Source organism: Neophocaena asiaeorientalis, unplaced genomic scaffold (genome assembly GCF_003031525.2).
Source record: "Neophocaena asiaeorientalis asiaeorientalis breed wild unplaced genomic scaffold, Neophocaena_asiaeorientalis_V1.1 scaffold629, whole genome shotgun sequence".
Classification (NCBI taxonomy): domain Eukaryota; kingdom Metazoa; phylum Chordata; class Mammalia; order Artiodactyla; family Phocoenidae; genus Neophocaena; species Neophocaena asiaeorientalis.
Window position 1 is genome coordinate 3793169 of NW_020175468.1, and position 23832 is coordinate 3817000.

Consider the following 23832-nt stretch of genomic DNA (forward strand, 5'->3'; position numbering starts at 1 on the left):
AATATTATAGGATTTCGTTTCTGTGAAATGTCCAGAATAGACAAGCCCATAGAGACAGAAAGTAGATTGGCGGTTGCCAGGGGCTGGGAGGGAGCAGGGCATGGGGAGTGACTGCTTAATGGGTATGGCGTCTTATTCGGCGGTGTTAGAACTAGATAGAGATGGTGGTTATACAACATCGCGAATGTACTTAATGTCCTTGAATTGTCCACTTGAAAATGGTGAAGTAGTACGTTGCATGTGTTTTGCTGCCAAATAAGAATGGCTCCCCTGTCAGCTGTTCACCGAGAAGGGATGTGGCAGTGGTATGGGGCGATGACTTTTGTGCCAGAGAGGCTTTGTGGTCATTGGCCTTATGCTGTAAGGCAGAGGTCCCCAACCTTTTTGGCACCAGGGACCGGTGTTGTGGAAGGCAGTTTTTCCGCAGACCCGGTTGGGGATGGGGATGGTTTCTGGGTGATTCAAGCGTGTTGCATTTACTGTGCACTTTATTTCTGTTATTTATTACATTGTAATATATAATGAAATAATTATACAACTCACCGTAATGCAGAATCAGTTGGAGCCCTGAGCTTGTTTTCCTGCAACTAGATGGTCCCATCTGGGGGTGATGGGAGACAGTGACACCCGAAGTGTGTTGCTTATGTCCAGTCTGCTCCGTAAGATGCAGCTTAATTGTCACTTGCCACTCGCTGATAGGGGTTGTTTTTGTTTGTTTGTTTTTGCATTGATAGGGTTTTGATATGAGTCTGTAAACAACCGATTTATTATGATCTCTGCAGTCAGACCTCTCTGCTGATGATAACCTGTATCTGCAGCCGCTCCCCAGCGCTGGCATCACTGCCTCTGCTCCACCTCAGATCACCAGGCGTTAGAGTCTCATGAGGAGCACGCAAGCTAGATCCCTTGCATGCGCGGTTCACAGTAGGGTTCGTGCTCCTGTGTGAATCTAATGCCCACGCTGATCTGACAGGAGGCCGAGCTCAGGCAGGAACGCGAGCAACGGGGAGTGGCTGTAAATACGAAGCTTTGCTTCGCTTGCCCGCCTCTCACCTGCTGTGTGGCCCGGTTCCTAACAGGCCACAGACCAGTACCAGTCCGTGGCCTGGGGGTTGGGTACCACTGCTGTAAGGGCCTTGGGATATTGAAGAGTTATCCTCAGCAAATTCAGCTCTCAGCCCCGGAGGAGTGCATTCCAGCCCGCCTCCTCCCCTGTCCTTACTCTCACAGTTTTGTCCTTCTGGCCCACAGATGTTGGCTGATGACGCAGAGGCAGGCGCTGAGGATGAGAAGGAAGTTGAGGAGCTGAAGAAGCAGGGCATCAACCCCCTGCCCAAACCTCCCCCTGGCCTGGGCCTCCTGCCCACCCCGCCCCGCCCACCGCTGTCCCCACAGCAGCTGCAGCAGCAGCAGGACATGTACAACAAGAAGATCCCCTCCTTGTTTGAGATCGTGGTGCGGCCCACAGGACAGCTGGCTGAGAAACTGGGTGTGAGGTGAGTGCCTGGGGGCTTTTCTGGGCTCAGCCAGGCTCCTCTGTGCCAGGGCCCTGTGGCCTGGAACCTAACCAGGCCAGCATCCTGCCTCTCTCCAAAGCCCTCAGTGGCCTGGTCTGGAGACCTCTGTTGCTCAACCATGAGCAGGCCTCTGTGTCTCCTCAGGGATGTGGCTGCCACCCTTCCTCTGCAGCCCTGCTCACGGGCACCATTTTCTCCTTCCAGGTTCCCTGGACCCGGAGGACCCCCAGGACCGATGGGCCCCGGGCCCAATATGGGACCCCCGGGGCCGATGGGGGCCCCGATGCATCCTGACATGCATCCCGACATGCACCCTGACATGCATCCGGACATGCACCCCGACATGCACCCCGACATGCCAATGGGCCCTGGCATGAATCCTGGCCCGCCCATGGGACCTGGCGGCCCTCCAATGATGCCCTATGGTCCTGGAGACTCCCCACATTCTGGAATGATGCCCCCCATCCCACCAGCCCAGAACTTCTATGAAAACTTTTACCAGCAGCAAGAGGGCATGGAGATGGAGCCAGGACTAATTGGGGACGCAGGTATGCAGGGCTCAGGGTGGGGGCCAGCCGGGGCTGCTGGGGTCTGCACAGTGGAATGTAGTCAGGAAGATTTGGTTTTTCTTCCTTGGTCTGAGTCTTTGAAAACATGAATCCAACTCCATCTCTGTACCGTGAGTGGTTGAACATTTTCAGTGGCGTGGGATTCACTACCTGTTGCGTCTAGGAGGAGTGTTACGATTACCATCACTGTGACTTATTTAATTTCTGTAAGTTTTGCTTGGTGTGTGTGGAGTGGGAGCTTGGGAAGTTAGAGGGATGGGTGTGGAATGGTGTTGAACTTCAAGGCTGAGGTGCCCTCAACCAAAGCGGCCTCCTTCTGGGGTGGTTCTTGGCTTGGAGCTGCCTTGCGACTCTGCTTGTTCTGTCCCCACAACTGACCATCTTCCTTCCTCCTTTCCTTCCTTTCTTACAAAACGAGAACACGTGTTGGTAACAAACTAAACGTCCGACAGTCGGGTGCTTGGGTGACAGTGCCGCATCAGTAGGAGGCGGTGTGCAGCCCTCAGAAGGATGAGATGTGTCATTGCTGCCAGGGGCCAGGCGTGCTTCTAGGCGTGGGGTCAGAGCAAGCAAAGAACGTAGTCCTTGCCTTAACTGCATTTGAGTGGAGGGAAACCGACAGGAAATGTGTAAACAAGGGCGTCAGCTCGTTTCGGCATTGGTCATTGCTGGCGGTGAAATGGGGCACCGTGTGAGGGTGACGGGTGGAGGCCGGGCCGGCTGGGTGCGTCACAGCCAGCAGAGGCCTGTCTGAGAGGTGAAGGCGGGGAGAGAGTCGTGGGCTTGGCTTAGGTGGCAGCTGCAGCAGGTACGGAGGCCTCAGCCAGTCACCTTGTTTGTGGAAAACAAAGGTGTCCATGTGGCTTGGAAAGGGAGGACAGGGGAGAGAAGTCCCAGCACACAGGACCCTGCAGGCCATGGCGAGGTGGACTCGGTGGAAGAGTGACGGGGATAGTGGAGGAACACAAGGGCGATGGATGCTAGTAGGGGCCGGAGGGGAATCTTGGAAGCATGTGGGCTGCCCTTGAGTCGCCCTCGGCAGAGGTGAGGTGGGTAGCAGCCGGGAGAGGACAGGGAGCAGCAGGGCTAGGTTTAGAGGTGGAGCCATAGGGCCAACGTGACAGGGTGGCAGGGGCGGGTGGGGATGCCAGCTGCGGGGCAGAGGCGCTCTGGGTGTTCATGCCGAGCCAGGTTGGGGCAGGGCAGCACTTCTGCTTTGGCCACATTAAGCACGAGATGCCCGTTTGACAGCCATGCAGACGTCAGGAAGCTGACCAGGCTGGAGGTCAGTGTGAGAGTCTTTGGCATCTCAGTAGTGTTCAAAGGCACGAGAGCAGGTGTTTGGGGCAGGGAGCCAGGTGAGTGCATGTTCTCAAGTGAGAAAAGCAGGCGACCTGAGGGGGCTTCCTCCCCCTTTAAACAACGTGTGTGAAACGTGCATGGAAAAGGTCTGGGTGGGGAAGAAAACCCCAAAGTCTGTCGAGCTGATAACAGTTGGTATCTCTGGAGTAATTCGCTCTAATCCCATATCATGAAATCTACCTTTTTAGTACTATTCAGTTGTTTTTAATATATTGAAAATAGCAGAACCGTCAAGTAATTCACTCTTGAATTCCGTGCAGGGGGGACTGGGTGGGACTGTTATTTAAGGAGTGTCCCCAGCTCCGAGCCAGGGTGTGGCTCAGAGCAGACTCGCCCATCAAGTTCACATGTTATGAAGTTCAGGGGCTAGAAGAAAGTGACCTTTCACTTTTTGCTTTATACACTTTGTGTATGACATATTTGCATATTTAATCACTTTAATCCTGAAAGTTTACTTTAAGTTACAGATTCACTTTCTTGGTAGTGCTGGCCACATTTTGGCTGCTCAGTAGGGGAGCCACATCACACGGTGCAGATAGGGGATATTTCAACCTTGCGGAACGTTCGTTCTGTGGGACAGTGCTAACTGGACTTTGTCTCTGACCCACACATGCGCGCGCGCACACACACAAGTCTCCAGGTGTGTCGTTGAAGATCTGCCCACGGTGTTCCCCTCGTCTTTGGCTCTGACTTGGGTAGCATTTTTGAAGGGAGGTGGCTAGTGCCGGGCGCCTGCCCGCCCTCCGAGAATAAAGGCAAGCCCTTCCGCCTTGTGCTTCCTAGGTGCCGTATGGGAGAAACACCCCCGCACCTCGTCCCTTTAAATGCAGCAGCACGGTCATAAACGTTTGTGGAGTTACGAACCCATAAAGGGAGGAGGAATCACCCGTCAGCCTCTGGGTGGACATGTAGCCATAGCAACATTGTGGTGTATTTTCTTCTCTTCTCTACTAGTCTTTGTTTACCATGATTGAACTCATATTCTGAGAGATTAGGGTGTGTTTTTCTTTATTGATTATTTATTTATTTATTTCAAGAAATCATAAAATTAATGCTCATCAAGAGTAATTAAGACAGATCAGAAATGTGTGGAGTAAAAAGTGAAAGATCCCGCAGCCCCTCTCTCCTGTTCTCATCCCCAGAGGGACTGTTTTCTGTCTGTCTTTTCAAAGCCTTTTCTTTGTGTTTTACAAACATCCGTACGATGTTCCGTCCTGTTTTCACCTCATGAGCATTTGCCCATGTCACTAAACCTCACCGTGAACCCCATTCTCAGTGGCTGCATCCTAGGTGGGACCCTCCCCACCCCCCATTGGCTGCTCCGTCCTCCGCTGCTGGGCTTTCCGTGGGGCCCCTCTTGGGGAGGGTAGGAAGGGACGGGCTACACATTCTCACCCATCGCCATCAGGGGGTGGTTTTCCAGTTAAGGGCACGGGTGGGTCGGAGTTGGTGCCGTGAGGCCCTTCCCGACATGAACCCTCGGTTCTTCCCTGCCACAGAGGACTACGGGCACTACGAAGAGCTGCCGGGGGAGCCTGGGGAGCACCTCTTCCCCGAGCACCCTCTGGAGCCTGACAGCTTCCCTGAGGGAGGGCCCCCAGGCCGGCCGAAGCCGGGCGCCGGTGTCCCTGACTTCCTGCCCTCGGCCCAGAGGGCCCTGTACCTGAGGATCCAGCAGAAGCAGCAGGAGGAGGAGGAGAGAGCGAGGAGGCTGGCTGAGCGCAGCAAGCAGGACCGGGAGAGTGAGGAAGGCATGTGTCCTCCCCAGGGGCAGGGGCTTCCCTGACGGGCGCAGCCCCCCCGGGCCGCCGTGCAGGGCAGAGGTGGGGAGCACCTAGGTCGGGTTTTGTGTCAGAAAGGGACCTGTGGCCGGGGAGGACCCCTGCCCAGGGCTGTGAAGCTGCTGGGGCTGCTGCATGTCCCTGAGAAAATTAGAAGTCGGGGCTGCCCTTCTGTGTCGTGGGGTTCGGGAGAAACCCTGATCCCATTGAGGAGGGAGGTGGGCTGGTCCCTGGAGGAGACAGCAGGCAATAGGGTTCACCCCCTGCACCCTTACAGAGGAAGCTGTAGGGAGATTCTCAATCCCCCTTTCCCAGATCATGTTCTCGGGAAGCCAACAGATGAGAGCTAGTCATCGACATAAACCAGTAATGATCACAGGCACAGCTGCCAAGTCTCAGGTGCTGTGCAGTGACCTGATGGTATCCACCCCAGGGTGAAAGGGGGCAGACAGAAACGGTATGTAGAACCTGAAGCCAGAGGCCATGGGTGGCCCAGACCAGAGCCAAGGAGCAAGTGGGACAGTGAGAACAGGGGACAGCCCCCTCCCCTAGGGGCTCCGGTTGCACCTGCCTAGAAAGTTGGACATGGGCTAGCTTCTGAGTCTGCCCACCTGGCCCCGCCTCTTATCAGCTGGTGACTGCCCTGCCATGGGTCGCGGGAACGTTTTGAGGGGCCTGGGAGGCACGTGTCTGTGAGCCCCAAGCGCAGTGAGAGCCAAGGCAGCAGTAGCTGCTCACAGGCACTCAGAGCCAGGCCTGCCGTGCTTGGGCCTGAACCTGCCCAGGAGGTGAGGAGGTGGCGGCAGAGCCCTGGACTCGGAGTCTGAGCTCAACCCTGGCTCCGTCCCCTATCTTATGGCACTGTCTGTGCCTCTGTTTTTCTTATCTGTCAAATGGGCGTGATGATAACGCTATATCCTGGGTGTTTGTGACAAATAAGACAAAGCACTTAGAATGGTGCCGGTACGGGGAAAGGTCCATAAACGATAGCCAGAGACCTGCCAAGCTCGGTGCTTGGCCTGCCTGAGCTCACTGGCTCTTCGTGGCATCCTGTGCTGGGGATGGGGTGTTGTAAGAGAGGAGAAACTGAGGTTCTGAGAGGTAAGAGGCAGGGGAGTGGGCTGCCATGGGGTCCAAAGAGGGCTGGTGGCAGATGTGGTGGCCACTCACCCTCTTCCTGCTCCTTTCTGCTTTTTCTCAGGTGACACTGGAAACTGGTACTCAAGTGATGAAGATGAGGGTGGGAACAGCGTCACCTCCATCCTGAAGACCCTGAGGCAGCAGACGTCTAGCCGACCCCAGGCTTCTGTCGGGGAGCTGAGCAGCACTGGGCTGGGGGACCCCCGCCTCCAGAAGGGACACCCCACGGGAGGGCGGCTGGCTGACCCCCGCCTCAGCCGGGACCCCAGACTTAGCCGCCACGTCGAGGCTTCCAGCAGTTCAGGCCCAGGTGACACAGGACCCTCTGACCCTCGACTGGCTCGCTCCCTGTCCACCCCCAAGCCCGAAGGCGGCCTTCATTCCAGCCCCGCAGGCCCCAGTGGCTCCAAGGGGTCTGGGCCACCCCCTGCAGAAGAGGAGGAAGGGGAACGGGCCCTTCGGGAGAAGGCTGTGAACATTCCCCTGGAGCCCCTCCCTGGGCACCCACTGCGGGACCCGCGCTCGCAGCTGCAGCAGTTCAGCCACATCAAGAAGGATGTGACCCTGAGCAAGCCGAGCTTTGCCCGCACTGTGCTCTGGAACCCTGAGGACCTGATCCCCCTGCCCATCCCCAAGCAGGATGCAGTGCCCCCCGTCCCTGTGGCCCTGCAGTCCATGCCTGCCCTGGATCCCAGGCTGCACCGCACCACCACCTCGGGCCCCCCCAACCCCCGGCAGCGCCCAGGCACCTCTACAGATCCCAGCACATCTGGCTCTAGCCTGCCTGACTTTGAGCTTCTCTCTCGCATCCTCAAGACTGTCAATGCCACTGGCCCCTCGGCGGCCCCTGGCCCTGGTGACAAGCCCAGTGACCCTCGAGTGCGGAAGACACCCACCGACCCCCGGCTGCAGAAACCAGCAGACTCTGCTGCCTCCTCCCGGGCAGCCAAGCCTGGCCCCACAGAAGCGCCCTCTCCAGCTGCCAGCCCCAGCGGGGAGTCCTCCCCGCCAGCCACCGCCCCCTATGACCCCCGTGTGCTGGCAGCCGGCGGCCTGGGCCAGGGCAGCGGGAGTGGGCAGAGCAGCGTGCTGAGCGGCATCAGCCTCTACGACCCCAGGACTCCCAACACGGGTGGCAAAGCTGCAGAGCCGGCCGCTGACGCAGGCACCCAGCCCAAGGGACCTGAGGGCAACGGCAAGAGCTCCGCCACGAAGGCCAAGGAGCCCCCATTTGTCCGCAAGTCCGCCCTGGAACAGCCTGAATCGGGGAAGTCTGGGGCAGATGGGGCCGCAGTCATGGCCACAGACAGGTACAACAGTTACAACCGGCCCCGGCCCAAGGCTGCCGCGGCCCCTGCCGCCGCCACGGGCGCCCCGCCAGCAGAGGGCGTCCCGCCCCAGCCCGGCGTGCACAACCTCCCGGTGCCCACCCTCTTCGGGACCGTGAAACAGGCACCCAAGACGGGCTCCGGAAGCCCATTTGCTGGCAACAGCCCGGCCCAAGAGGGTGAGCAGGACGCTGGGTCCCTGAAAGATGTTTTTAAAGGCTTTGACCCCACTGCCTCCCCCTTTTGCCAGTAGTGTTAAGCATTTTCCTATTCTTTTTTCTTTTCTTACCCCCCCCCTTCTTTTTTTAAAGTAGTACTTTCTTTGAAACATATAAATTGTATATAACTATCTTTAACTTCTGGTCAGTGCTGCGGGGCTCCTAGGCTCCCGCCAAGAAAACCTACATGTGCATGTGTACAGTTGCGAGTCCCCTGGGCCTCAGCCCCAGCTGGCACTCCGCCTGGCCTGGCCAGGCCTGATTTTCAGGGACTTCTTAAAAGCTGGGGCCCCAGTTTGGTGGCTGGGGGTCTGGTGGGTTTTCTGGGCAGAGCTTGGCCCCTCCCCCCCATCCTACCCCCCGCCCCCCAGGACAAAGGGAACAGCAGGCGTCGAGAAGGCATTGAGCACTGCTCACCCTGTGGTGCATGAACAAGAAGAGACGGAGCCGAGACGGTGGGCAGGACCCGCATGGAAGCAGGTCTAGGCATTTCTGCGTCTCCTCTGCAGTGTGCAGGCCATGATGACCCGCTTCAGGGGCCAGCGGAAGTGAGAAAGTGTCAAGACAGAAGGAAAAGAGAAAGAGCCTTCGGAAGCTGCCTGGGCCGGGAGAAACAAAGTCCTTTTCCACTGCTGTCTCATCTGGATTCACACACCGGCCTCCCTGCCATCCTCCGTCCAGAGTTCATCCCAGAGCAAACCGGCGTCCTCCAGCCTGCGACAGGAGACTCCGGGTGAGAAATGGACCTGGAGTCGGCAAGGCTGGTGTAGCCAGGAGCTGCCTGCGAGAGGCAGAGCACGCGCTTTCCGTCAGCTTAGCCCGTCCCGTCCTGTCGTGTCCCGGCCGTGCCTTTCCCCCTCGTGCTGGGCTCTGTCCTGGGCTCAGAAGGCAAAGTGCCCAGTGAGCCGGCCCCAGCCCTCTGGGGACAGCTCAAGGATCCATGGCACGGCCACGCCATCAGGCTCCTGACAGAGGGATCCCTGGGTGGTTCTCGGCAAAGTGTTTTGCTTTCTCTGCTTTCTTCACACCTCCTTGCACCATATTTTTAGGGCCCGTGGTTTTGGTGTGTTTGGTTTTCTTCCAAGCCGACAGGTGCGTGGGTTCGAGGCGTGTACAGAGTTGGATTTGTGGATACTTCCGGGAGGGGGCCTGAGGACACGGTGGGAGACTAGCCAGGGCAGGGTGTGGGCTGCTGGGCCCTCTCCAGGAGAGGGACTGGGACCCCCACTGTGGGCAGGGGCCATGGGACCCAAAGCCTGTATCCTGCTCTCCTCATCCGGCTGAGCCGGGAAGGGAGCATAGATGCCTGCCCGGGCTCCGCACGACCTCCCCCAATACCCTGGCTGAGGTCCCATCCTGTCCACAGAGCCCCAGAGAAGGCCTACCCCGTGGACGTGGCCTGAGGGGAACCGGCGAGGCTTGTGCGGCCGGGGCTCCCTTCCGCCTGTGTGCCGGTACTGGCCGGCCGTCTCCCGCCTTTTTCCTCCTCATCCCACCGTCTCAACCACCTCGCTTAAGGGCCCTGACTCTTTCTTACTAATAATGAGGAAACATGGTGTCCCAGCCAAAGGGTTCCCCCTCCCACCTCCTCGGGGTAGGAGGTTAAAGAGGGTTCAATACCAAACGCCCTGCCCCAGAAGAGAAATAGTCATTGAGTTTGGGGCCGGAAGCAAGGGCGGGAGAGGCAGTGCGCCATGATCAGGTTGGTTTGGTTTGTCTTTGTGTCTTTTTGTTTTGTTTTAAACAATCATCAGTGAGATTTTTCTTCAGCCACCAGTGTTGGCCTTGAAGCAGAGGGCTGCAGCCCCGTAGTGTTCGTAAAATAAGAAAGAATACACAGTGTGGCTGTGGTTGGGTTTTTTTCCCCCTCCTTTGAGAATTTTTTTTATAAAAGCAAAATTAAATACTTTTTTAAAACTGAAATCTGTGGATGAAATAGAAGCTGGAACCCACCTCTTGGAATATTCAGCCTAAGAACCTCATGGGACTATGAATTCACCTGAAATTTTCATTTGCCATCAGGCTGAGCTTTTAAAGAAAAATTGTTCTCTAACCAGGATTGTAACAAAAGTGTAAATACTATTTCAGAGTTGAAAGTTGATGGTGCAAATATGTATATAACGTACTGTATTTTTACAATGATCGTCGCATGACTCTATTCCACCCCCTTTTTGTACTCCATATCTGTCTTCCAGAAACGTCACCTGCCCTTTCTCCTGTGGTCTCTTAATCCAATAATTGTACTACTGCCATTAAAGGATGCAGTTATTTTAAAAAGCCTGTGGGCCTTGTTTCTCCGTGCTGCCCCCACCATCCCTTGTCCCAGAAATGACAGGGCGGGGGTGAAACCTTGAAACCAGGGTCTCTTCTGGGTGGCCAGTCCCAGGGTGACATTCATGATGACACTGTGGGAATGGTGCCTCCCAACAGCTTCAGCTTCCCTTAGCGGCTGACGAGCTGACGACTGCATTCTACAGTTCTTGAACTCTGGCTCCGGGCCAGTCTCGGCCTTTAAGGACACAGTTGGCCCACACAGGCATGGTCCTGCCCACCGCACAGATCACAGAAGAGGCCAGTGATGAACTCAGGACAACTGGGCTGGCTTCTAAGGATGAGAAACGGGAGCCCTCTAACTGCTGTAGACTGTGTCACCTCAACATTTATATGTTGAAACCTAGTCGCCCAATGCAATGGCGTTTGGAGGTGGGACCTTTGGGAAGTGATGAGGTCAGGAGGATGAAACCCTTACGAATGGGGTTAGTGCCCTTATAAAAATGAGACCCCCACAGAGTATCTCTGCCCCTTCCTCCGTGTGAAGATGTGGCAAGAAGACAGCCATCTGGGAACCAGGAAGAGGCTCTTCACCAGACAGACACTGAATCTGCTGGCACTCGATCTTGGACTTCCAGTCTCCAGAACTGTGCTATTTTGTTACAGCAGCCCCAGCGGATTCAGACATTACCTACTTGTTAACCAGGAGTCTTCTCTGGGGAAGCCGCACTCGGCGAGGGTGAGAAGGGAGCAGGACTTGGCCTGGAGAGTAGCCATGTCTTCTTTGGACTTCCTTTGGTTTCTGTGTTTCAGTGGGCCTCTTAATTTTCCATGACTGCCATATAAATTATAGAAGCCAAGTGGTTTAGAACAGGAACTTTGGTGGGGGGGAAACAAAACAAAACAAAAACAGGAACTTGCTACATTACAGTCCTGGAAGTCAGAAGCGTGACACGTCTCACTCCATGGTTGCCAGGGCTGCCTGCCTTTCTGGAAGAACAGGGAGATTCTGTTTACGTGCTTTTTTCAGCTTCTGGAGGCCACCCACCCACCTTGCCTCGTGGCCCTCTTCCGTCTACAAAGCCAGCAACGTCACGTGTCTCTGGCCCTTCTTCCACTGTCACATCTTTCTCTGACCGCAGCTGGGAAAGGTTCTCTGCTTTTCAAGACCCATGTGATTAGATTGGGTAATCCAGGATCATCTCCCCATCTCAAGATCCTTCATCACATATGCCAAGTCACTTTTGCCACGTAAATTACATATTCATGGGTTCTGGGATAAAAACATGGACATCTTTGGGGAGCTGTCCTGCCCTTTAATTGGGATCCTGGGTATTTCTCAGAGCAGGGTTCTCACAGCCCTTACGCTGGTTGCTGGTCTAAGCAGATAAGCTCTAGGTCTCTGTCAAATATTCAGGGTTCAGCCTTTGAATTTCTTCTAATTCATCCACATCGAGTAAGGATGATTTCACCTGTAACTCAAAACTCCAGCTCAGGGACTTCCGTGGTGGTTCAGTGGTTAAGAATCCGCCCTCCAATGCAGGGGACGCAGGTTCGATCCCTGGTTAGGGAACAAAGATCCCACATGCTGCGGGGCAACTGAGCCCACGCGCCACGAATACTGAGCCGGCACACTCTGGAGCCCACGTGCCACAACTAGAGAGAAGCCCACGTGCCGCAAGGAAAGTCCCTGTGTGCCACAACTAAGGCCCGACACAGCCAAAAGTAAATATTTTTTTAAAAACCCAAAAAACTCCCAACTCAGCTGCCTTAAACAGGCAGGAGTTCATCATCTTAGGTAAGAAGGTAGGGTGGTTTCAGGGTTGGTAACAGAGTTAACTCCAAGTTCACTCAGGTTCAGCCCATCTTACCACACTGCCGGTCTGGGGCAGCAGTACCCCTCGTGATGGCAAGATGGCTAGAGCATCTTCCAGACTTCACCTCCTCACCCAGCCAAGTGCAGAAGCAGAAAAGAAACTTTCTATGTATCTATGAGCAAGGAAACGCTTCCCAGAAGTCCCTCAGTCTTCCTTTCAGGTCTCATTGGCTGGATTAGATGGTGTGACCCTCCCTACGTTGGTCCATGGCAAGAGGGGAAATAGAGGTCTGACGTCTGGTTCTTAGACTAATCAAAGATCCAGCGTCCTGGGGCTGAGCACATGGCTGCTTGGAAGGTGGACATTGCAAACACCCGTGGGGCTCGTGCAGGAAGAAGGCGGCGCAGGAGTTGGAAGCCGCAGCGGCGGTATAGGCATCATTCAAATGTTTGGGGCATGGACCTTCTCTGCACCAGAGCCTGTGCTTGGCACGGGGCTCCAGCAGGAATGACACACTGTCTGGGGTCAGGTGTGCAAGGAGAAGGAAGGTGGCATTGAGGCTTGGGAAGTTGGCAGGTCCTGGAGAGCCTTGAAGGCTGTGTTACAGACATGGGCAGGGGAGAGCTTGTATTCAAGTAACGACTGGAATCAGAACCTTCCATCTGGCGGAGGTGTAGGACATGGGTTGGCCAGGGCAAGATGGGGTGGGGGTAGGGTGAGTGGGGAGCCTGGTGGGATGACAAAGCAGGAGGATCAAGGGGCTGGGCATCAGATGGATTTGAGACTCAGAGAATAGCGCACATAGGAGTTGTAACTGGGTCAGATGTGGCAGGTGACAGAGATGAGGGGTCAGGACAGGATGTCTGAGGCAGCCCAGAGGAGGGCAGTTCCCTTACTGAGGTGGCACATGTGAGGAGAAGGTGGTCTTGGAAGGGGCTGAGTACAGCTTTGGACCTGGAGCTCTGTGCTGCAGGCCGTGAGAGGCCCCTCCACAGAGCTGGTCATCAAAGCTGCAGGAACGGATGGCGTCACTCGGGAAGCACGTGGAGCTCTGAGCAGCATCGCTGTTGGAGGAAGAAATGGAAACTGAAATGGGACAGGAGTGGCCATCAAGCATCGGCTGGTAAGTGGGGCTGAGAGCCTTCCGATGGGACATTGGGAACAGCAAAGAATGCCAGGTGTTCCTCGGGTGCCTGCCCTGCCCCACCACCTAGATTCTACAGGTGTGAACATTTACTGTACTTGCTTCATCATACATTTAGCCAACTGTTCATCCCTCCGTCCACCCATACATCATATTTTTGTTTTCTTTGTTTTGTTTTGTTTGCTTTGCATGTGGGACCTTAGTTCCCTGAGCAGGGATCGAAACCATGCTCCCTGCAGTGGAAGCGCGGGGTCTTAACCACCGGACCTCCAGGGAAGTCCCATATTTTTGGATGCATTTCAAAATAAGTTCCAGACATCAGAACACCCTAAATCCTGCAACATGTGTATCATTAACCAGAGTTCAATATTTATTTACATTCCCTTTTTTTTTTAAGGTGGAATTTCCATATCGTGAAATGCACAAATCTTACATGTACACTCGTGGAGTTTTCAGAAATGCATCCATCTAGGTACCCCAAACCCCTATGAATCTAGAGAACAAAGTTCCCTCATGCCCCTTCCTGGTCATTCCCTGCTCTTACCCTCCCATGGGCAGCCACTCTTCTGGTTTCTTTCCTTCTTAGATAACTTCTGCATCCAAGTAATCTTGGATGGTCGGTGCCTATATCGGCAGCTCATTGCTTTCCTAGCGGTGTAGTGCCCCCTTGGACGGTGGACCACAATCACTCCCTCACCTGCTGAGGGATATTTGGCCATTTCTACTTTGGAGATGTTATAAATAAAGCTGCCGTAAACATTTGTGTACAGGTCTCTGTGTGACCATAGCTGTTCATTTCTCTTGGGTAAATACCTAGGACTGAGATTGCTGGGTCACAGAGCAGGTGAACACTGAGTTTTATGAGACTGTCAAACTGTCTTCCAAACTGGTCATACCATGTTACAATTCCCAGCACAGTGAATGAGACTTCCACTTGCTCTACATCTTTGCCAGCACTTTATTTTGTAATGTATTTAATATTACTATTTTTAATTGAGGTGAAATTCACATAAAATTAACCATTTAAAAATGAACAATTCAGTAGCACTTAGTACATTCACAATGGACAGCCATCACCTTTTTTTAGCTCCAAAATTTTTTCATCACCCCAAAAGGAAACTCATTATTAAGCATTACATCCGAAAAGATCCTTTTTCCAAAAAAAGGTCATATTCACAGGTTCAGGGGCTTAGGATGTGAACATATATTTTGGGGGGGGGCACCTTTTAACCCCCTACACTACTCTTTCATCTGGTTCCAGGGTTGCAGGCAGGGAAGGCTCTGATGGTCCTGGAGGACCTTACCAACTCCCTCTGACATCTGTCCTGGGATGTGTGTGCCATGGTTGCTGCTACTAGAGTATTTCTCACCTAGCAATAAAACATTTTGGATGAGATATGATCATTCAATAAGATTCCTAGGAACACTTTACCGGGTATTTGCAAAAGACCCACCTAGGGGAAAATGAGCTAGCTGCTTTTTCTCCCAACAGTGTTGTCCAAGGTGTGAGCCTGGTGAGCATTTCTTAACGATACTCGGAAACAATTGGGTTTTTTTGAATAAATTTATTTATTTTATTTATGTACTTTTGGCTGCGTTGGGCCTTCGTTGCTGCGCGCGGGCTTTCTCTAGTTGCAGCGAGCGGGGGCTACTCTTTGTTGCGGTGTGCAGGCTTCTCATTGCAGTGGCTTCTCTTGTGGCGGAGCACAGGCTCTAGGTGCGCGGGCTTCAGTAGTTGTGGCACACGGGCTCAGTAGTTGTGGCATGTGGGCTCCAGAGCGCAGGCTCAGTAATTGTGGTGCACGGGCTTAGTTGCTCCGTGGCATGTGGGATCTTCCTGGACCAGGGCTCAAACCGTGTCCCCTGCTTTGGCAGGCGGATTCTTAACCACTGTGCCACCGGGGAAGGCCAACAATTTTTTTTTTTTTTTAAGATTTGGAGCTTATCAGTTGTATTGGCAAAGATGGGCGAGTTTATGCTGCAGAAACACAGACTCCCAAATCTCAGTGGCTCATCCGCAGGTCAGCAGGAGGCTCTGCTCATCGCAGTCACTGAGGGACCCAGGTTGGCTGAAGCACTACCCCTGGAACAACTTGGCAGCAGTGAGGGAGGTGGAGAAGAGCCCACCAGCTCTTAAATGCTTCCTCCCCAAAGCCAAGGACTTTGCTTTGGCTGCGTTTCATTAGCTAAAGCGAGTAAGGGGGCCAGCCTAACTTCAAGGGGATGGGGAGGTGCAATTCTACCAAGTGGCCAGGAGGCGGAGAGCTGGAAATATTTGGAGACCAGGACTAATGTTTTCCACATCAGCCCTCCCCATTTCTCCCAGGCATCCCTCATTGTTTGCAGGTGCCATGCCAGGGGCTACATTGCCAGCTGAGGAGGTGTGGTGGCTTGGATCTCTCACTGCAGGGAGCGTCATTATCTTAAAGCCTCGGTTGCTGCACCCAGAGATTCACCACCAGGTTTGTGTGGAGGCCACGCCCCTAAGCCTGTTCCAGCCAATGAGTGAACTGGGGGTGGGGTGGGGTGGGACCCAGGGATGAGGGTTTGTTGGGCCAGAGAGAGGGAGAAAACTGGTGTCTCCTCTAAGGACCCTAATCCTATTGGATCAGGGCCCCAACCTATGACCTCATGTAACCTTAATTACCTCCTTAAAGGCCCCATCTCCAAATACAGTCACATTGAGGGTTAGAGCTTCAACGTATGAATTTTGGGAAGACACAGTTCAGTCCTTAGCACCCGCCCTGTCCATTCCACCATATCCCCAGTAGCCCACTTGAAAAGCAAAAGCTTTCACATTCTTTCTTATTTCTTCTGGTGGTTACTCTGTTTGTCTCGAAATATGTCAACTTTAGGTATTTCCTGCCAACTTCCTGCTCCCTTCCCTCCCCCTTACTTTCAGGCTGCTCGTCTAAATACTATGATACCTCATTCTCTGTGTCTTATTCTCTCAACCAGCAGTGCCCACTAGAATGTTCCACAATGATGAAAATGTTCTCTCTTCGGTACTGTCCAATATGAGAGCCACTGGGCACATGTAGCCACTAGCACTTGAAGTGTGGCCAGTGCAACTGAGGCACTGACTTCTCGTTTTTAAGTTTAAATTTAAAGAGCCACATGTGCCCAGTGCCTGCCACGTTGGACGGCACAGCTCTAAACCTTAGCTGGAGCTCCTTGTTAAAATTATTACAATTACAAATCATGGGACTTCCCTGGTGGTCCAGTGGTTAGGACTCCGCACTTTCACTGCCAGGGCCTGGGTTCAATTGCTAGTCAGGGTACTAAGATCCCACAAGCCATGCAGCGTGACCAAAAATATAAAATAAAATAAAATAGAAGTGTTGACAGGGCTGTGTTCTTTCTGGAGCGCTCAGGGGAGAATTGACCTCTTGCTTCTGTTGTCACATCTTCTTCTATTAACTGATCCTCCTGCCTCCCTCTTATAAGAACACTTCCGTCCGCATCCTAATTCCTGGAACCTGTGAATGCTACATTCCATGGCAAAGAAACTTTGCTGATGTGACTGAGTTAGGGATCTTGAGATGGGGAGATGATCCTACATTATCTGGGCAGGCCCAGTGTAATCGCAAGGGTCCTTATAAGAGAGAAGCAGGAGATCAGAGTAGTAGATAGAGCAATGGAAGCAGAGGGTGGAGTGACTCCAGGAAGAGGCCACAAGCCAAGGAGTGCAAGTAGCTTCTTGAAGCTGGAAAAGGCAAGCAAACAGATTCTTCCCTGAAGCCTTTAGAAGGAGAGCAGCCCTGCTGATGCCTTGATTTTATTTTATTTTATTTTTTAATTTTTATTTATTTATTTTTGGCTGCATTGGGTCTTCGTTGCTGTACACAGGCTTTCTCTAGTTGCGGTGAGCAGGAGCTGTTCTTCGCTGCGGTGCACAGGCTTCTCATTGCAGTGGCTTCTCTTGTTGTGGAGCGTGGGCTCTAGGTGCGCAGGCTTTAGTAGTTGCAGCACGCAGGCTCAGCAGTTGTGGCTCACGGGTTCTAGAGCACAGTCTCAGTAGCTGTGGCACATGGGCTTAGTTGCTCTGCAGCATTCCTGGACCAGGGCTTGAACGAACCCGTGTCCACTGCATTAGCAGGTGGATTCTTAACCACTGCACCACCAGGGAAGTCCCAACACCTTGATATTAGATCTCTGATCTCTAGAATTGTTAACAAAAAAATTAATTTGCATTGCTTTAAGCCACTAACTTCGTGGTAATTTATAACATCAGCCATGGGAAACAAATACACAGACTAAACTAACCTGTGTTATTAAAGTCACTGTGGCAGTGGCTACAGTGACTAAGAAGGGGCTTGAGGGGTCCCCTGGGGGCGCTGATCATGTTTATTTCTCAGTCGGGGAGGTGGTGATGTGGGGTGTGATTTTAAAAAAATTCATCGAATTATGTGCCGTGATCTTTGTACTTTTCTGGATGTGTGTGATGCTTTAATAAAAAGTTAAATAAGAAATTCCAGGGCTTCCCTGGTTCTTCCACTGCAGGGAGCACTGGGTTCACTCCCTGGTCAGGGAACTAAGATCCCACAAGCTGTGCAGCCAAGAAACAAACAAAACAAAACAAAAGAAAAACGTAGCTCCTAAGAAGATTAGATTATATACACAGAAAACTGCATAATTCTGTCCTACCATTCCATGCTAAATCCTCACTTTACAGGGAATGGAAAAAAACAGAGAACTAACTTACCTGGCATCACCTGAGTCGGTCTAGAACAGACAGCCAGAACCATTTTAAGGCCTCATATGCTATCACATGTACTAAAACAATAACCACTAACACATACACACACAGTACGTGAGATGGTGCTGGCCCTGGGCTGGGTGTTTGCATGTATTGAATAATTTCCAGAACTCCATGAAGTAGGTCTTATTATGTTCCCATTTCACAAATGAAGAAATTGAGGCCCAGAGAGACTAAGCAACTTGTCCTAGATCAACAGCTACTGAGTGGCAAAGTCAGTCTCCAAAATACAGACAGTCTGGCTCCAGAGTCATCTTACTCTTGGGGAGAGAGAGCCCCAGGGCTTGCGGTTGTCAGAGGAATACAGAGCGATGCCCTTCCTCCCCTCTTGATCAGTATCTGATCAGGAAAACTGAAACCACTCCAGGCATTTAAACCAGAGGGAATGTAATACAGGGAATTGGACACCAAGAGGCTGGAAGGGCTGGAGGAGTAAAAGAGGCATAATCGGGTTACCACCGATTAGTAGCTGCGGGAAGCTGCTAGAATCCCCAGGGTCAGGGTAACAGGAAAACGACAGTGTCACCCAGAGACTGCTATGTTGCTGAAGTAGGAACCAGGCTGCCTGAGCAGGACTTCTGAAGCTTGAGCTTGGCAACCTTCCCTCAGGGCGTCACCAGAAGCCAGGGGGAAGAAAAGCTTCTTGCTTTTATGCCTTCCAACTGACAGAAACTAAGAGGAAACCATCTGGCAAAGGAGATGGAGAAATGTAGTTTGCAGGCTTCTAGCCCCTGTTGTAGAGAGGAAGGTATAGGAGGGCAGCGAGTGTGGATCTAACATACTGACTCTCTTTTTCGTGCCCCAGGCATCTGCTGTCTTTGAGGGGCATGTGAAACCTTCTGCTGCGTGAGCTGTTCCTCTTGTAGGGGACCCAGCCGTCACCCTGGGGTGTCCTGAGTCACAGCACAACTATAGAAGAGGTTCTGCAGTGAGGAGGAGATGGGACAAGCTGGTGGAGGAAGAGGGGAGAGCGGGGAGATGACCCCTTCCCACTAGGCCCTGCTTCACCCTGGGCCCCTCCCTTTCTCCACAGTGTGTCCCAGAAATTGCAAGAGCAGGCTCTGCGTCTTCCCTGAAAGGGCTCTACTTCACCCTTCTCTTCCCCACACAGCTCACTTTATCCAGCCTTCTGTCTGTTGCTTCTGCTACGCCTCATGGATGATCTGATGTGTCTTCATGAAGGACTTTGTTAAAACAGATAGCCAGTGCTCCAAGCCAGCGGTCATCTAAGAGCTAAACACACAGACTGCATCTTGTGGGAGAGGAATGCAGGAAAGCCTGGAGAGGGAGTGGATGGATGGATGGGTGTCCAGGAAGGACCCAGCTTTCTGGGCATCTGCCAGGTGTATAGGACATATGATCGCCTTGTACCGTTGTGCAGGTTTAACACTGAACAAGGACATCGCACCTAAAAGGACACCATTCACATGGAAATCATAGATTTGTAGACTGATGTTGACAATTTACTAGCATTTCGCAGAAAATTCTCTTGTTCTAACCAGATCAGTGTAGTAGGGTAATTTTCAGGTAAGTGGAGACACTAAAGGAGAGTTTTGATCCTTGGATGGGCTGGGGGCCAAGGAAGTGGGGGGAGGGAAAGGAAGGGAATCCCAGAGGGAGACACAAAGGTGGAGGGAGGGAAGGTCTGGCAGCCTGGGGGGCGAAGTCGTGAGATTAGAGTTGCTTTTAGCAGAGATGGAAGAGCAGTTCAGGGTTAGGTGGGGTCTGAGGGGCAGGGAGAACAAGGCTCCCATCAGAGCCTTCAGACCCCTCCATTTCATCTCCTCATGTCTCTTACTTACCACAAGTGGGCGGCAAGTCTGTGTCCACCAGAGGGATATCCAGGTCCAGAGATGGATAGGACGCTGAAGCCGAGGCAAACATCCAGGAAGCCATAGGGAACAGAAGAGCTCAGGGGGCAATGGGAAGGACCCCAGCCACTCCCTGCGGCTTGGCCTGCCCTGACATTTCTGCTTTCAGAAGGACGTTTCTTGGGAAATAGGTGAAGATGGGCAAAGGATACAAACTTCCGGTTAGAAGATGAATGCACTGTGGGGATCTAATGAGTACAGGTAACAGTACTCTCTTGTATACTTGAAAGTTGCTAAGACAGTAGATCTTTTAACTTTTTTTCTTTACCATGCCACGCGGTTGGCAGGATCTTAGCTCTCCCACCAGAGACTGAACGCGCACCCTCGGCAGTGAAAGCACAGAAAAACAGATCTTAAATGTTCTCAACACGCACTGAAAAAAATGGTACCCGTGTGAAGTGAGGGAGGTGTTAGCTAACATTATATTGTGATACGCATTTTGCAATATATATGTATATCGAATCATCACACTGTACATCTTAAACCCAATCTTATACACCAATTATATCTCAATAAAGCTGGGAAAAAAACCCAAAATGACATTTCTCCTCTCTCCCACCCCCCACCCCAGGAACCACCAGGGAAGTCCCCAAAGCAATCTTAATGGTAAAATTTTTTGGAAAACTCCCTCCTCCCCCCCAAAAAATGGGAAGAAGAAAATAAGTATTAGCCAGAATCTCATAAAGCAAGTTATTCAGACTGTTGTCACAGGGACACCTTGTTCCCTCACATGTAGAACCCTCACAACCCATAGCCTTCTCTTCCCTGGATTCACATGTTCACTTTCTGGAGTACATCCTTGAAATCATTTTTACAAGGAAGAGAATACCTGGGTGTGGGGACGATAAAAAGTGGAGAGGTGTTATTTAGTCAAGAAAACTGCTATATACCAGCAATAACCAACCAGGAAATTAACAGAAAATCAGATAACCTTCCCAAGAGCGATAAAAAAAACTAGAAAGTATCTCGGAAGTAACTTAATGAAGAACACACAAGGACTTTCTGGAGGTGTCAAATACTCCGGACAGAGTTAATTTTATTTAAAAAGCCCACTGCAGTAGAGAGAATGCTCTGAGCTCCGAAATCTGCAAGCGGGAATTCCCTGGTGGTCCAGTGGTTAAGACTCCGCTCTTTCACTGCCAAGGGTCCAGGTTCAATCCCTGGTCGGGGAACTAAGATCCCACAAGCCGCATGGTGCAGCCAAAAAACAAACAAAATCTGCAAGCATCTTAAAAATCAGACAGAAAAAGACATTGCTTATCTAGGGTAAGAGGGTTTCGCAGTCAACGGGAAGTTGCCTAGATGAGGAAAAGTAACCATGGTGGTTTGCAAGACACACAGGAAGTGTGTCTTCCTGGGGTCAGTGCGTTCTCAGGAGAAGCTGACGAGGAGGCATGTCCCACTTTTCAGTCCTTCGGAGAAGAGGGAAGCTATAGTTAAGGGCCTGGGGGGAGGAGACAAGCCAGACTTAAGTTTGCGTAGAGCAAAACAGAGGGTGAGACCGAGAAATGGGCCGTGAACACCTGGTTGGACAAAATGTTGAAATCTTATTCAAGGACAACCTGAATAAATGCCTTCTTTGTGGTTTTCACAACTTGGCATTGTAATTCCCCTCCACACTCTGAAATGTCCTGCCTGCCACCGAAGCTGATCGTTTATCTCCTTGGTTCATTGGGTTCATTGTTGTGTCCGTGGGTGTTGGAACAGTCCCTGACATCTAGTCAGTTCCTTTTTAAAAAAAAAAAAATGTATATATGTATATACATATATATATATGTGTATATATATATATATATATATATATATATATTTATTTATTTATTACCAGGGATCAAACCCAGGCCCCCTGCATTGGGAGCACGGAGTCTTATCCACTGCGCCACCAGGGAAGTCCCCATCTAGTCAGTTCTTGATAAAAATATATTCTTTAAAAAAATGTTTAGGGAATTCCCTGGTGGTCCAGTGGTTAGGACTCTGCACTCTCACTGCCAAGGGCCTAGGTTCAATCCCTGGTCAGGGAAATAAAATCCCACAAGCTGCATGGCATGGCCAAAAAAAAAAAAAAAATTAAAAATGGAGATATAATTGACCTATAACACTGTATAAGTTTCTATTGTAACTGTGATGATTTGACACACATTGATCCATACATACAATTACCACTGCAGTATGATTACCACTGCAGTGTTGGAGCACCTCCATCGCATCACATAATTATATTTTCTTTTCTTGTGATGAATAAAAATATATTCACTGTAAAAGGATACCAATGCCTGATCTCACCCTCCGATCCGCAGGTCCTGACTATGTTGCTCCAAGATGGGGCTGGAGCATTAATGTTTTTCTTAAAGCTCCCGATTGATTCGTTTTAGAACCACTGATGGAATCACAAGTGCAGAGGCAACTGGCCAGCTCTGTCTCTTTAAAGAGGATTTGTTTTCTCTGCAATGACCCTTTAATCTTTTTTTTTCTTCTCTCCTTTCTCATCTGCCTAAAACCATTCATCAGCCAAAAATGTGAAAAATGTGTTTCAAATATTTTCAGTTCCCATTTAAGCCCATTTAATGCTTAACATTCATTGCCAGCAGGCAGACTATTAGTACAGCCCGTTTGAATTCCCTCCCCAAGTTTAACCCCCCAACCTGCCTCTCCCTCCATAAAATCCAAGCTCTTCCCAGTAGGAGAGGAAGGAGCAGAGGTCGACAGGGGCCTGGCCTAGCCGGCCTTGCAGCCACGGTTCTGGAGGGTGATGGAAAGCTGTGGAAGATCTTCACCCTCATAGGAGGGTTTAAGCTGGGGAGAAACATCATTTGATGCTCATTAAAAACCTCTTCCGGGGACTTCCCTGGTGGTCCAGTGATTAAGATTCCGTGCTCCCAGTGCTGGGGGCTGGGTTCAATCCCCCGTCCTGGAACTAGATCCGGCATGTCACAACTAAAAGATCCCGCATGCCGCAACTAAAAGATCCCACATGCCGCAACAAACCTCCCAGACGTGGCAATGAAGATCCCACGTGCTGCAACTAAGACCCGGTGCAGCCAAATTAATTAATTAATTAAAAAATCTTCCACCTGCTAAGTCCGTTTTCCACTGAGCCCTCAGCACCACATTCAAAAGACATACATCAGATCATGCTACACCCCAGCTCAAAATCTCCCACTGGCTCCCATCACGAACTATGGCCCACCAGACTCCAATAACACACCCCAATTCTCTCTCTGCCCCCCATTCTCTCTCTGACGTCCTCTCCTCCCAATCTCCCCATTGCTTAGTTCTGCTCTAACCATACTGGCCTCCTGGCTATTTCCCCAGCGTGTCAAGCACACTCCGGCCTCAGGGCCTTTGCACTTGCTATCCTCTCTGACTGGAGCACCCCGCCTCATGACCTCATGGCTGACTCCTTTTTGTTACTCAGATTACTACTCACATGTCACATCCTCAAAACTTAGTGATTTAAAACAATAAATGTATTATCACACATAGTTTCTGTAGGTCAGGAATCCTACAGGAGTGGCTTAGCTGGGTGGTTCTAGCTCGGGGTCTCCCATGACCTTGGGTTGGGGCTGTGATCATCCAAAGAATTGACAGGGACTGGGGGGTCCACTTCCAAGGAGGTTGACTTGTGTGGCTGGCAAGCTGTTGCTGGTTGTTGGCTAGGGCCTCAGTTCCTCTCCACGTGGGCCTCTCCGCAAAGATGCTTGAGTGTCCTCACAATGTGGCAGCCAGTTTCCCACAGAAAAGGTGATTCAAGAGACCAAGGTGGAAGTTGTAATGTCTTTTGGGATCCAGCCTTGAAAGTCACATTCTGTCACTTCCACAGTATTCTGTCGGTCACACAGAGCTGTTCTGATTGGATGTGGCAAGAGACTATACAGGGGACTTCCCTGGTGGTCCAGTGGTTAAGACTCTGCGCTCCCAATGCAGGGGGCCCAGGTTCGATCCCTGGTCAGGGAACTAGATCTTGCACGTGGCAACGAAGATCCCGCGTGCTGCAGCTAAGACCCGGTGCAGCCAAATAAATTAAAATACAAAACAAAACAGGGACTTCCCTGGTG

General features: G+C 51.7%; 1 protein-coding gene and 2 non-coding genes across 11 annotated transcripts in view; all 3 read left to right on the plus strand.

Annotated features, from left to right (window-relative positions):
• ZC3H4 (zinc finger CCCH-type containing 4) overlaps positions 1–10245 on the plus strand; it is a 42642-nt gene extending 32397 nt beyond the window's left edge. For 6 of the 9 annotated variants that reach the window (XM_024768201.1, XM_024768200.1, XM_024768207.1 and 3 more), the window contains 4 exons: positions 1252–1496; positions 1722–2065; positions 4948–5199; positions 6431–7952. In XM_024768201.1, the coding sequence (XP_024623969.1) occupies positions 1252–1496; positions 1722–2065; positions 4948–5199; positions 6431–7950 (2361 nt within the window). In that variant the 3' untranslated portion in view covers positions 7951–7952. Of the gene's footprint in view, positions 1–1251; positions 1497–1721; positions 2066–4947; positions 5200–6430; positions 7953–8286 lie in introns of those variants that run through there. The other 3 variants (XM_024768202.1, XM_024768204.1, XM_024768209.1) reach the window with 3 other exon arrangements.
• Positions 10246–21725: 11480 nt separating this feature from the next.
• On the plus strand, positions 21726–21798 carry TRNAE-CUC (transfer RNA glutamic acid (anticodon CUC)). The gene has a single exon. It is a non-coding gene; the product is annotated as a tRNA-Glu (tRNA).
• A 1860-nt stretch (positions 21799–23658) lies between these two features.
• Positions 23659–23731, plus strand: TRNAG-CCC (transfer RNA glycine (anticodon CCC)). Its single transcript has one exon. It is a non-coding gene; the product is annotated as a tRNA-Gly (tRNA).
• The last annotated feature ends 101 nt before the right edge of the window (positions 23732–23832 follow it).